The following is a 13,681-nucleotide window of genomic DNA, read 5'->3' as shown; positions in this document are numbered from 1 at the left end:
ACTTAATTTAATCAACATCAACTCGACCCCCCCCACACACACACACACGCGCGCTCGCTGATTGACCCAAAGGCAGATCCCGAATGCGATGGATTGATGATGTATGGGAGGTAGATCTTCAACAACTTGGGTTTCGGGCATGGAGACGAACGGCTCAAGAGAGATCTTGTAATTTTATACATGTATATTATATGGTAATTCTTATATTTATGACTAAATATATATTTAGCGTTTTTTTTCTGCTCCTGAAATCGAATATTTTCTCCTGGAAAACTCTTGGAAATCCTAATCCTAATGTTGGGGGAACCCAGTGAAAATGAATTCTGATCTTCTTTTAAACACCTATACACATATTGATATCATTAATTAGTAACAAGAGGTTAACCAGCCAGTTACAAAAAAAGGAGGACGGCAAAACAGAGGTTCCCCCCCCCCCCGTATAAACCGTATAGGCCTAAGCGCTGTTTCAAATGATGCGTCATTTCACCCTCACTGGCATAGAGGAAAGTAACTGCCAGCATATGACTGTTGGAGAGAGAGGTGTGAGTCAAACATTTTAGACGGAAATAAAATGCGGGAAAATATGCTGGTCACAACTGGGCGTAGACATGTGAAACATGTAGGCTACTGCACTTATCCTTAATCTTCGAAATCGAAGACATTGGGTTAAGGATAAAAATAGGCCTATTATTTTAATATTTCAGTTTACAAACAATAACATTAGATAAGACAAAAAAAAAACAGATTAACTCAGTAACTAAATTATTTTTAATGGCTTTTTTAGCTTATAATAGGGGTTTCGCTGAATAGGTTTTCAGTTAAAAAGGTCATTTTGAGCGAACACCCCATAATATTTTTTTTTCAACGGAATGAATAGCCTTAGCTATTCTAGCTAACTATTTCCTCATCAATTTAGAAGCATAATAGGCGATTTTTTTTCGGCCGATGTCCATTGGTGCTTTAAAATCGCCTTAAGTTCGGACCTATTCTCGTTTATCCGGAAACGTTTTGAGAATGAAATTTCCATGCATGTCAACTTTGACCTTCAGCTATGCTTTATTTTATGAGGGAAAACGAAAGTGACTATGTGGGAAATGTAGAAAAATAGACTCTTTGTAATACCATTTTATTAGTTCTGCAGTTACTTTTGAAATAAATAAGAATGGATAAAAATTACGGGGAGGTGTTCGCTTCATATGCCATTTCGCTGATGGGCCTTTCCTAGAAATATATATTTTATAGAGCTTATATAGATTTTGTACTGCTGGGACTAACATTTGGATCACTTTACATTAGAAATCGATTTCCGACTTCTCAGATTTTTCTAAAAACATGGATGCAATGTTTACATCTTTGTGGTTTACAACCTATTGATATTGCTTTTTATAATTCATAGAAATAGAATCTACATAGCCTAAACTTATGTAAGTCTACAATCTCGATCTGGAATTAGAAAATTTAATTAAAATCTACTAGATCTAGTGATCTAGGACAAATACTTCTTCCCTAGTTCTATATTAATATAATAATAAACTATTTTATTTAATTGTTACTATTATTATTATGATAATGATTATCTATACTAAGACTAGTAAGTTGAGTAAGACTAAGATATACTTAACTATACTACTATACTATAATTATATAACTAGATAGATAGTCTACTATAGTACTATAGACAGTATACTGAGTATAGTATATTATTATACTTTAATTAAACTGTAACTAAAACTATCCCCTAGGCCTATATTAATATAATATCTCATTATCTGGTGTCAAGTCGGTCTTTATTCAGTGTATTCCCATTGCACTTTTGTATGATGTTAAATCAGCCACTGCCTGGATGGAGAGATCATGATCATCATGGTTATTGATGCTGTGATTGCATACAATATGCAATCAATGTGAATGTTACTACCACCAGTGTTTTATTTCAAAGTAGTTTAAGTTCCCCTTGTGCCTTGTGGTCTATAGGGCAGACAATATAAAGGTCATCTGTTTATTTGGCCTACAGTTAATGAGGGGTGTCATGTGGCCAACTCAACGACCATTCCCCTTTATTTTTCCCCAACTAATGTCAGGTACCCATTAGAGCTGGGTGGACTCAGTGGCTCCCAAAGATCCCAAAATTAAAACTCCCAGTCTTCTTAAGAAAGGATTTGAACCCGGGACCCTGGTTTGAAAGACAAGTGCTTTAGCCATAGCACCTCTGCTTTATTTCAAAGAGGATCTATAGGACATTCTCTACACTGGTGTTTTCAATGCCCTTGTGGCACAAATTTTATGTGTTCTACCAAATGTAGTGGCTGATAATCAAGCTAAATTAGCTAAAAAAATGAGTTTTCTTGTTTTTTTAGCGGCCCCCGTAAGGGGAAAAAGCCGCTATTAGGTTTGTGCAAAATGTCCGTCTGTCACACTCAGATCTCGAAAACTAGAAGAGATATGAAAAATATTAAATGCGGCTTGAAAAGTTTAGGTGCAACGGCTACTTTTGGTTTTCTAAAAGCAAACCGTTTAATTTATAAAATTAATTATGCGCAAGCGATTTTTTCATAAAAATACACCAATTCTAAAACAATTACGTAAATGTAAGGGAGGCAATGTTACAATATGCTAACAAAGATGGACAATTTTTGTGTATTTTCACTATCACTAAGTCAAATATATTTTAAAAATGTACAGGAAATGTTTACAACAAATATAAATAATAGTTAATGATGTTTTTTTCTGGTCAACTAGCTGCTAAAATTAAAAGAAAACATTTCTGTTTGTTTATAAAGGCTAATAATGCATTTTGTATGTAAATATCACGCACATTTTTTTAATGGACTTTTTATGCAGCGATTTTCGTGCAGTAGCGTAACGTCGCTACATGACCAGGTGCTAAACCAATTCCTTAAACTTTTTTAAAAAATCAGATTTTATTTATTTTTTGATTAGTGCCCCCATCCGAATAAAAGAAGATTATTTTTGTGCGTTTTGTCTGTTGGTCGGTCTGTCCGTCACGATTAGATTAAAAAAACTAGAACTCTAAAAGCTATTGAAAATCTGATTTACACATTAATGTTCCTCCCGTAACATCTCAATAGTTTTAAGTATCTAAAAATTGATTGTTCCGGATTTTTTTGTGCAAAACTAATCAACCCCAACAAATGTTTGTTTGCTCTTCTAATTTATATTACATTCAATTTCCATGCTTAAACGTTGCAAAAACACATTATCAATAATATGTTGTTCCGTTTTTTATGTAAATAGCATATTAATGCTAAATCAAAATCTCTATACTGACTTATATTTCATTAATTGTAAAAATGTTCCGGATATTGTTTTATAAAACATGAATTATGCCTAATGATTGTTTGAAATCGCATAATTTACTAATATTACACTTATATTATTTGACAATGCGTCACTATAATTTGGTTATCAATATCAAATTGTTCCGTATTTTCAACTTTAAACAAATTTTTAAAATATCGACAATATGTTGTTCAGGGCTTTAAAAAAAAGTAATTTACTAGAATTGATCACTGAAAATTACTTTTTAGACATTTAATTTTCTTGCTAAAACATAACATAGAAGTTTTGTAATCGATAAAGAAAGTTCCGGATTTTGTTTCTTACAAATTGTCGCCAGAAATTTCAGAATTTATTTAAAAATCTACTAACGCCAAATAATTGTTTGAACTCCCTCTTCTAATTAATAAACAAATAATCTTCTCATTTACGAAATAATGTTTTTACGGATTTTTATGAAAAATATTTTAACTCACTACTCTCTTACAGTACATTTAACTTTCTACCTAAAACATTAAAAAATCTAATTATCGTTAATATTATGTTCCGATTTTTAAGGAAAACAGAATCCAAAGTAAGGTATGAAAATCTCTCCACATGGCTGTAGTACATCTAATATATGAGACCATCCAAAAAATTTAATTAACGGTATTTCATTTATCTGAAATTCTCTTTTTCTTTTACTATTTATACAAACATCTGGAACAATTTATTATATAAACTTTTCAATTGTGTTCATACCTAAAAATTATTGCGATGTTTTGAAACGTAGAATAAAGGTTAATCAATTTTTAATAACTTTTAGTTGTTGTTTTTTTTTTATATCAAGATGACGGACAGACCGACTGACAGACAAAACGCAAAAACAATGCGGCTTTGATCCTTTTTAAATAAATTCTATTAGAACTCAGTGCACCAATGTCTATGAACCCTCGTTAAATATCTCGTGTAAATAAAGACATTTTTTTTATGGTACCGGTACTAGCCTATTGTGAGGTAATGGAATTTTTTTTCTTTGACGTCATATGAATGACTCTTTAAATGTAATGTTAAAAGAACGCACTCGGTGTACCAATGTCTATGAACACTCGAAAAATTGCTTGTATTAATGAAAACATATTTTAGTCTAACTAAGCCGTGTGACGTAGTGTTTTTTTTTTCCTTTGACGTCATATGGAATGAATTCTTTAAATGAAATGCTAAAAGAACGCACTCGGTGCACCAATGTCTATGAACACTCGATAAATGGCTCGTAATGATGAAGGTGATTTTTATTCTAGCTAGGCCGTGTGACGTAGTGTTTTTTTTTTCCTTTGACGTCATATGGAATGAATTCTTTAATTGAAATGCTTAAAGAACGCACTCGGTGCACCAAAGTCAATGAACACTCGATAAATGGCTCGTATCGATGAAGGCGATTTTTAGTGTTTTTTTTCCCCTCTGACGTTATATGGAATTAATTCTTCAAATGAAATGAAAAAAGAACTCGGTATAGTAATGTTTATTAAGCCTCATTATGTGACTCGCGTTTAAAAAAGGAATGATATCTTGATTTAGATCTAATCTAGATTTTTTAAACTAGATCTAGATTTTTATTACAGTATATCTAGATCTGGATTTATATTCTAATTAAAATTATTTTAGAGTCTAGATCTAGAATTTCTAGATCTAGTTTAGACTAAAATAGACTAGATTAAGATGTAGAATTTCAATTTCTAAACTTAAAGTGTAAAAAAAAGTGTAGATTTTCATTTCCAAACGTTTTTATCAATATTGTAATGTTTTAATATACTGCTATAACTTAGCCAAATAACCTCAACGAAAGGATTATGAATTAACAAAATAGAATGTTTAATAACCAAATAGGAAACTAGATCTAGAATTACACTAATCACATCACAAGCGTCGTTTTCATCTCTAATCATCGGCCATCTTTACTTCCTCTGTTCTCTATCGTGTCCTCTGGTACACAATGTCGCGCCAAATGACAGTGCGCAATGTAGAGTCATAACACTGCCCCCTCCTTAGTTATGTTCGTCCCGAACATGACCTGATTTTCGCTAGGGCTGAAGAATTGTCAGTGCAGATGAAGTTCTGGCAAGAAAGTTATAGTCCCACTGGAGGCCAGGTCATAAACACACTGTCATTTCAAGCCATCTCCAGAAGGTAGGCCTGTCTACACATGTCCATTAACCACATTATCAGTGTCCAGTTTCCGCTGAAATCGATTCATCTTTTACTCTGCTTTGTGAAGGCAGACGTACACACGTTTGTCAAGTCCAGACCTGTTGATGGTTTTTCTGGTATTTGCATTGTTCATTCGAGGTGCCGCCCGTACAGTTCTTATTAAATTTCTGTCTGCAGTTAGTACTGGTAGCCAAACAGGAGTATTGGACACAGACCCAACGTTGTCTGATTTGGTCATGCCCATTGAAGCACTATCAAGGGCATCGAAAACAATAGTTTCACTCTGCCTGTAGGTCACTCTTCTAGTTTCTTCATCTAGCGTTTTCTTTTCGGGTCCGTGCTTATCGTTGAAAAGGTTACCACTTTCTTTATCTTGAAAGCTAGACGCATCTGATGTGTCATTATGATCATCGACGGCGCTGCCACCACCAACACTTTCCTTGTAACTACCCGTATAGCCACAACAGTGATTGGTTGATGTTTCAATCTCCGCTCTTCTAGGATGTAGCTGGCCTTCCAGTTCGATCCACTTCAGTTTGTCCCTTTTATGATACCTGTTTACTGACAGATTAGACCATTTTGGTATGGTCGTATGTTCGATTCGTTTCACCTGAATGCCTTCCACACCATCATCAAGCAATGGGAACTCTATGTGTCCATATTGTAAAGTTCCACTTCCAATGTTTAGAGATAAACCGAATTCCTGCATAAAATCCAGACCCAGGATGCAATCGTCGACAACATTGGCGATCAGAAAATCATGACTAAATGGTTGACTTCCTATTTCAAAATTAAGCCGTACCTGTCCTAATATAGGTAACAGTTCGCCACCTGCCGTTTCAAGAGTAGAGCCATTCACTCGTATTATTTCCCGATCACCAATCAGACTGGGTCCAACTATCGACCGCGTAGCCCCTGTGTCCAAGAGGAACCTATAAGAACCAGCGCCAATCTTTCCCTGCACTCTCAAGGTTCTGCTTTGTTCTAACACTCTGAAAGGAGTCTTTATTCTCGGGGTTTCGATTTCCTGGGCTGCCCGTTCTTGCTCCCTAAGCCCGTAGAATCGTAGCGGTTGACGTTCCGATGTACAGCCTTGGCCTTGGAACAACATGTTACAATTCCTCCGTAAATGACCTGGAGTGTTACAATTCCAACAACGAAAAGTCTTTTTACTACGCCTTGAGGTCTGATAATGTTCCCGTTCATTTACAGCCTTTTCCACCATTCTTCGAATCCGCCTCGGCAGATCCTCCTCTTCCGCCACATTTAACGTCCGACAATAGTGTATGCTCCTCGCTGAAATTTCGGCCGCCTCGTAGGACAGGGCATAGATGAGGGCTTCGTTGATTTTCTGTTTTCCGCTTATTCGGATGGCTTTCTTAAGTTCCGAATCTCGCACTCCATCTATGAAAGCATCTGTGACCAGAACATCCAGAAGTTCCTGTGTTGCCGATGGGTAGGCAAGACGGGCGAGACGTTCCACGTCTGCTGCTAATTCCTGTAATGTCTCTCCGTTTTTCTGTTGTCGATTCTTTAATTGCATCCTGAAAACTTCCTGCAGGTGTTCATTGCCGTATCGTAGTTCCATTGTTTTGACCATGGCATCGTAGTCTGTCCGATCCGTCATAGTCTGTAACAATTCGGCTGCCTTGCCTCTGAGTGCCAACATGAGACCAGTTGCCCTATCTGCCTTGGTAACCCATCTGTTGACTTGCGCCGCCGCCTCGAATTGTAATCGATACGCCGACCAAGACACAGAGCCGTCAAACACCGGTGGTTTAATCTTCCCCGTCATTTCAGTCACAGTGGCTCCCACATCTTGTTTCTTTTCCAGCTCCGCCTTCATTTCATTTCGTAATTGTTGAATTTTAGAATCAACATCTCCCACCATTTGGGACCTTAATTCAGCGACCTCATTTCTTAATTGTTGTTTGAAACTGTCTATGCCATTTTTCAATTCGGTCACAAATGATTTTATAGAGCCCAGTTCATTACCCATTTCTTTTTTAAGTTCATCCTTTAATGATTTCATGTCTTCTTTCATCGAGTTCCCTATGTCAGTATTTGTTTTGCCTTGTTCTTGCATCATGTTCCAAAGTTCCATCATAGTCGGTTCTATTTCAAACTCATAGGTCTCCGGGTCCTGTTCTTCCTCTATCATGCTTTGCCTAAGACGCTCCATAAGTGCCTCCTTGTTGCCGCTCACCTTCAGCTCTCTACCTCTGAGTTCCTGCCTAAGTTCCTGTAATGACAGTTGACTAAGTGTTTTCTTAGACGCCATCTAGTATTAAAACGTTGATCAACTAAAATCAAAACTTATGTTGATTTACCCGAAAATGGACTCGTTCAATGTCCCATACATAGATCTAGACCATCTTCTCCCCTTTCGTTGAGGATCCCACTATCTGACACCAATTGCTATAACTTAGCCAAATAACCTCAACGAAAGGATTATGAATTAACAAAATAGAATGTTTAATAACCAAATAGGAAACTAGATCTAGAATTACACTAATCACATCACAAGCGTCGTTTTCATCTCTAATCATCGGCCATCTTTACTTCCTCTGTTCTCTATCGTGTCCTCTGGTACACAATGTCGCGCCAAATGACAGTGCGCAATGTAGAGTCATAACAATACTAAAACTAATCTACTATTTATTTAATTTAAATTTAAATTTACGGCAAATGAATCTTTGAAACATTATTACTTTTGACCATCGGATGGCTGCCTGGTCGTGCGGTTTGCGCGCTGGACTGTCGTTCAGATTTATGGATGGTCCAGGGTTCAAACCCTGCCCGCTCCCATCCCCCGTCGTCCTGCGGGAGGTGGACTAGGAAGTAATTATCTTCAACTCTGAAGGAACATCCGAAACATGTAAAACATTTTACATCAAAATTAAATCACCTCTTGAATATTATTTGCGAATATGCAGATCTGACAGGGATCCGACTTCGACGGGGGCAGCCTCTGAGTTTGTGTAACACAAACTCTCTTTGTAATCTTGTTTTAAATGTTTTTTTGTTTATTGAATCAAACTGAATGAATAGTGTTATCAAATTATAATATAATGACTAATTAGGATTTTTACATTGTTCTAACATTTCAATTTCTTTTCTTAGTCTTAAAATGGACTCATCAGATCATGTAGAAATGAGAAAAGATAGGATAGCTACGGAACGTCTGACTGAACCACAAGTTTGTAGTCTTTAAAAAAATTTTTTTCTTTTTATTAATCAAATGTGCATTTTTAGTCATTAACTTTAATTATTTTTTTAATATATATTTATTACCATTATGAATCACTAATTCAACTATATTGCATTGCCGCTAAACAAGCTCTGTGATTAACATGGCTATATGAATATATGCATTGTTAATGCAATTAACTGGAATAAAATTGACTTTGTCTATGCGCTAATACATGGAATTATTGAAATCTTCAGTTTTAATTAACCTGTTAAATATGCCTTTATTAATTTCATATGTTAATTGAATTATACATTTCATTTGCAATACTCTACACTACTATACCGAATCTCCTTGTTGTTGTTTTTTTTCATTCTGATTTGATGATATCAGCTTGCCGGAGCAACTTTAGAAGCTCGGCCGACTAAAGATGGCCTGACTGTGAAACGAGGGATGAAGGGAAAAACCAAGCCACTCTACTTCTGGACCATTGCAGATGTGAATAAATGGTTGAAGAAACATGCACGGGATTACTTTGAAATGTACAAAGAAATATTCAATGAACATGAAGTCACAGGTATGTGTTGACTTTGTTGTTACATGAGGTGGGAGGAAGAGTTAAGGAACATTGTGAGCTGCTCACGTAGACTATCTGGTGTTTAGGGTTAAGCCCAGACTGAAAAAATGAAATTTCACATGAGGAAAATAATGCTTTAGGGTTCTTTTAAATCTATAATGCATGACCCTGATATTATATTGATTAGGATTACTATAAGAACTACTGGCTAGCATCCTTTAATTAATGAAATTATTGTTTCAATTTTATTATTATTGTTTTCCTTTCCCCTTCAGTTTATATATAACCATATCTTAGTTCATCTTCAGAATTAACACCTCTCCTATTAAAAGCAGCATAGATTTAATTTGACAGTTTTCTATCTTATAGATAAGTGACCAACAGTGGCTTCCTCATTCAAATATCAAGTTTAAGTCTGTGCATAACTTTACCTAATGCTTATATTTGGACACCAGTTCACTCAAACATCAGCCAAACTTGGGAGCATTAAGAAAACAACATTATTTTAGCCATCTTTTTAATACTATGCCACATGATGTCTAAAGGCAGCACATTATTGATAATGTATTATTATAATTATTTTTGTTACACATTTAGCTTAATCAGAATCTTATTATTTTTTTCCAGGTAGAACTTTAATTCGAATGAATGACATAAAACTTGAAAAAATAGGAATTACAGATCCAACTCACAGGTTAGCCAAGTTAAACTTTTTACGCTCAACATTTTATCTTATAGGTAATAGGCTAAAGATTTTTTAAACAAAGTATCATGTAAATATATGTCAATGATTTAATTTTAATCAATATACAATGTTTCTTTTAAACAGACATGATCTAATGCAGTTTATATTACGTCTTCGTCTGAAACATGAAATGTCAGATTTACGAGGTCTAAACCAGCGAGGTAATACATACATAAACTAATTTGTTTCCATATTTTGATGTTGAGGCTACTCCTTTCCCAAACTTAAAATGCTTTTAAAAAACAATGCTTTATCTTTATTGAATTTGTTTTTCTTTTTTAAATGCAGGTTCGGGTTTTGAGCTGAAGTTGCCTGAGACAAGACAATCATCCATGGATAAGTCACAGCTAGAAAAGCTTCTTAGTTCAAAGTGATTTGGATGTCACAGAATGAAAGTATTTTATCGAACATTGTTTTGGGAGAATTCAACAAATAGTTCCATTGGGAAAACATTAAGAAACTGGAACAGACACAAAATAGAGCAGTGAGATTCATAACAAACGAATATTCACATTTGACTAGAGTAACACCTTTAGTAAAATCACTAAATTTAGAAAGCCTTCAGGACAGAAGGCTCAAAAGTAAAGTAGCAATCATACATAAAACACTGAATCATAATCTTCAAATACAAAAACAAAATTTAATAAAATACTCTGAAAGACACAAAGATAAAGGCACATTTCTCGCCCCATATGCTAGGACAAATTTGTACAAACACTCCTTCCCTAGTGCTATTAGAGCATGGAATGGGTTGCCTGAGCTAGCCAGGAAAACCAGTGACTTGGCTGAATTTAAGTCATTGGTTAATATGCATGACTAAATGCATGACGCGTAGGACGTAATCATCTTCTTTTTTGAAGTAACGTCTGTATTATATAAGATAAGATAAGAAACTTGTCAACAGGACAGTGATCAAAGTAAAACTGAGTTTCTTTGATTGGTGGTTTAAAAAAAAAGCACTCCAAGCATAGGTTTACTGTTTATGTTACACAAAGTTAGTCGCCAGCTGCTGAACAATCCTAGGTTTGTATATAAAAACATTGTGAGATAAATTATGTGTTCGTGGTTGAAATAAATATTGGTTAGGTTCCACCTTAGTTTTCAATAAAACCATAATAATGTTATTTTTTTTTATTTAGAAAATGCTTCTGTAAGTTAAATATTTGGGCCACATTAAAGATTTATATATTTTTTTTTAAATTTGATGGCTGATGGATACTATTAAAAAACAGTCTTAGAAAATTCAAAATATTGGTTTTATAGGAATAAATGTGTACACTTTTTAAAATTCAATTTCCCTCATGACTAATCTTAAAACAAATGGCTCTTGAATAAACTTGACATTATCTTGAGCAGACTAGATGAAAGAGGAAATCAAAATGCTTTCTATTTATTATGACAGCTTCACTTGTGTGCCCACATAATTCCTTGACTCATAAGTAGAATTGAATCCCATCAGCTTTTGTGGGCAGAAGTTTGGGACATTGGAAAAAAACAAATCTTTAAATATTTTAGACCCCTCTTTTTCTTGAACAAAAATAAAAAGCTACACCACTGGGTACCTGAAAGTATTTTACACGTGACACATGAAGTGCACATTTGATGTGTATTGAATTTTATGAATTCTCTCAAGTGTTTGTCCTTGGTATCCTGTTAGTCTTACTCAATATATTGCTAAGTAGACCAATTCTCAAATGGCCAGCTTATGGACTCATTTATTCAAAGTATCTGTAGATAGCAGAGCATTTTTAGCCTGTACCCTGCATAGCGCAGGTCAAGGTATAACCAATGCACATAACATGTTTTGGGCTCACAATGTGTTACTAGTTGTTTTCTTTATGTTTAAGGAATGAAAGAGTCTTGATTTGTGTCTATTCACCTTCTGGTTTATTTAATTTTTCTAATATTTGGTTGCCCCTTCCAGGCTTCACTGTTATATTGGCCAATAAAAATGTCTGTATTTGAATTTTGTATGGTTTATTATGATTGATTTAATTATATCATGCTTCATACATTGTGCCTTGATGTCACTAGAGAGTATCAAAGTATTGCAGTGCATTCTAAGTTTACTTTGTCTACATTGTAACATGTCAAATCATATGGCTGTGTGGTTCTTTTTTTTTAATATAAATATATTTTTGCTTATTACATTAGCATTATACAATTACGAGCATGGCTAAATAACTGCAAGAGATAGAAATGTTAATTAGTTGCCAGCACCTCATGCAGATTAAAAGGTTTTTGGACACATTTTAAAAACAATACAGCTGCTTTTACCACTGGCTCATAGTTGTTATTTCTTTCTTCTTTTATGCTACTTATGTATTTTTTTACAAAGCTTAAATCAATTCCCTCTGTATGCCTGGTCAAAAGTTTGTACATCTCCCATACTCAATTTTGAAAAAATTTGAAATTATACACAATTATTTCTTGTACCTGAAAAAAAAAAGAATCAATATTAAAAAATAGCCAATAAGTTAAATGTTGTTGTTTTTTATGTAAATTTATTGCTTCTTCACATAGCATTCTTTGGCAGACTTGGGTTTTTACATGGGCTCTAAGTAGGCTGAAAGCTTTGCAGCATTCTATTCTTATTACTGGTTAAGAAACCTATACTTTAAAGCAAAAGGCATTTTTTTAATGATCTTCAAAGAACAATTTGATAACAATATTCAATTGAAACATTTTTTTAAAGACCATCTCAGGAGACAGCCCCCACCTCCTTTTTTTTTTTTTTTTTTTTTTTTTTTTGGTAAAACTCTTTGAAAGAGCACAAGACACACTTTCCTAATAATGGTGTAAACAAAAATATGTAGTTCATTTATAATACAGATTTTGTTCTTAATCTTCTGATTCAAAGACAATATCTTCAAAGACAATAGCTTCTTTTTCTAGACAATTTCTTCCTATCAGCTGTTCCCTTTATAATTTCTTTTTTACAAGCTTTTTATTCATACACAATTGTTTATCAAAAGGTTAATTCTTCACAACATAAATATTTTGAAGCTTGTAAATGTTTTAAACTCTGGTTCTATGGATGTGTGTTCAAAGTTTCAATGTAGCCTAACCTATCATGAACAACAGATCAACTAGTATCATAGAACCCAGATAGTACTAGTGTTTTTGCTTCATCTATGAATGATAGTGCCTACTTTTGTTTAAAAATTTATGTTTGTTATGGTTATTGTAGAATTTGGAAATCTGAAGTGAAAGAGTTGAAATATTTATTGCTTGTGGTTCGTAAGATGCAACTTATGTATTTGATGTATATCAGTGTGACATTTGTTTGATAAGAGAAGAAATTTTAAAATAAAAATTACTGGCTAAGGAAATTAAATGTCTACAAGATTTTCACAAAAAGAACATTAAATGCATTATTCTAAATCAGTATCTATCTTTGTATTGTTTTTCATTCATAGTTTCATCAATATGGAGTCAAACATTTATTGCCTAAGTATTTAATTAAATTTCATATTTGGTTCTGGGTGAGCAGTCTTCTAAAGAATGGAAAAAAATCATGGACTACTGAAGTTAGTGTAATGGATTTTGTGACAATATTTAAATACAAAAACTAAATGTCAGAGAGATGTAAAAACACAATTTTAATTAAAACAAAACATCAGGAATTTTCCTTGCCATTTAGCTCAAGGCTGTTCATAGACTTAGCAGCTACTTTTTCAGAAAA

The 13,681-nt window shown here is 34.1% G+C and overlaps 1 protein-coding gene across 1 annotated transcript; it reads left to right on the top strand.

The window, feature by feature from the left end:
• Nucleotides 1–1,286: 1,286 nt before the first annotated feature.
• On the top strand, nt 1,287–13,386 carry LOC106062894 (protein aveugle-like). Its single transcript, XM_013221207.2, has 6 exons — nt 1,287–1,424; nt 8,608–8,683; nt 9,068–9,251; nt 9,879–9,945; nt 10,081–10,157; nt 10,285–13,386. The coding sequence occupies exons 2-6, from the start codon at nt 8,615–8,617 to the stop codon at nt 10,368–10,370; spliced, it is 483 nt and encodes a 160-aa protein (XP_013076661.1). The 5' UTR covers nt 1,287–1,424; nt 8,608–8,614; the 3' UTR covers nt 10,371–13,386.
• Nucleotides 13,387–13,681: the final 295 nt, after the last annotated feature.

Source organism: Biomphalaria glabrata, chromosome 5 (assembly GCF_947242115.1).
Source record: "Biomphalaria glabrata chromosome 5, xgBioGlab47.1, whole genome shotgun sequence".
NCBI classification, from domain to species: Eukaryota; Metazoa; Mollusca; class Gastropoda; family Planorbidae; genus Biomphalaria; species Biomphalaria glabrata.
The sequence above is the reverse complement of the archived record's forward strand: the minus strand, read 5'-3'. Positions and strand labels throughout refer to the sequence as shown.

Excerpts from the sequence above, each read along its gene's own strand:
- LOC106062894 (XM_013221207.2), top strand. The coding sequence starts at position 8,615 with ATGGACTCATCAGATCATGTAGAAATGAGAAAAGATAGGATAGCTACG. Across the intron at positions 8,684-9,067 it reads AACGTCTGACTGAACCACAA|CTTGCCGGAGCAACTTTAGA; the intron begins GTTTGTAGTCTT and ends TGATGATATCAG. Across the intron at positions 9,252-9,878 it reads CAATGAACATGAAGTCACAG|GTAGAACTTTAATTCGAATG; the intron begins GTATGTGTTGAC and ends ATTTTTTTCCAG.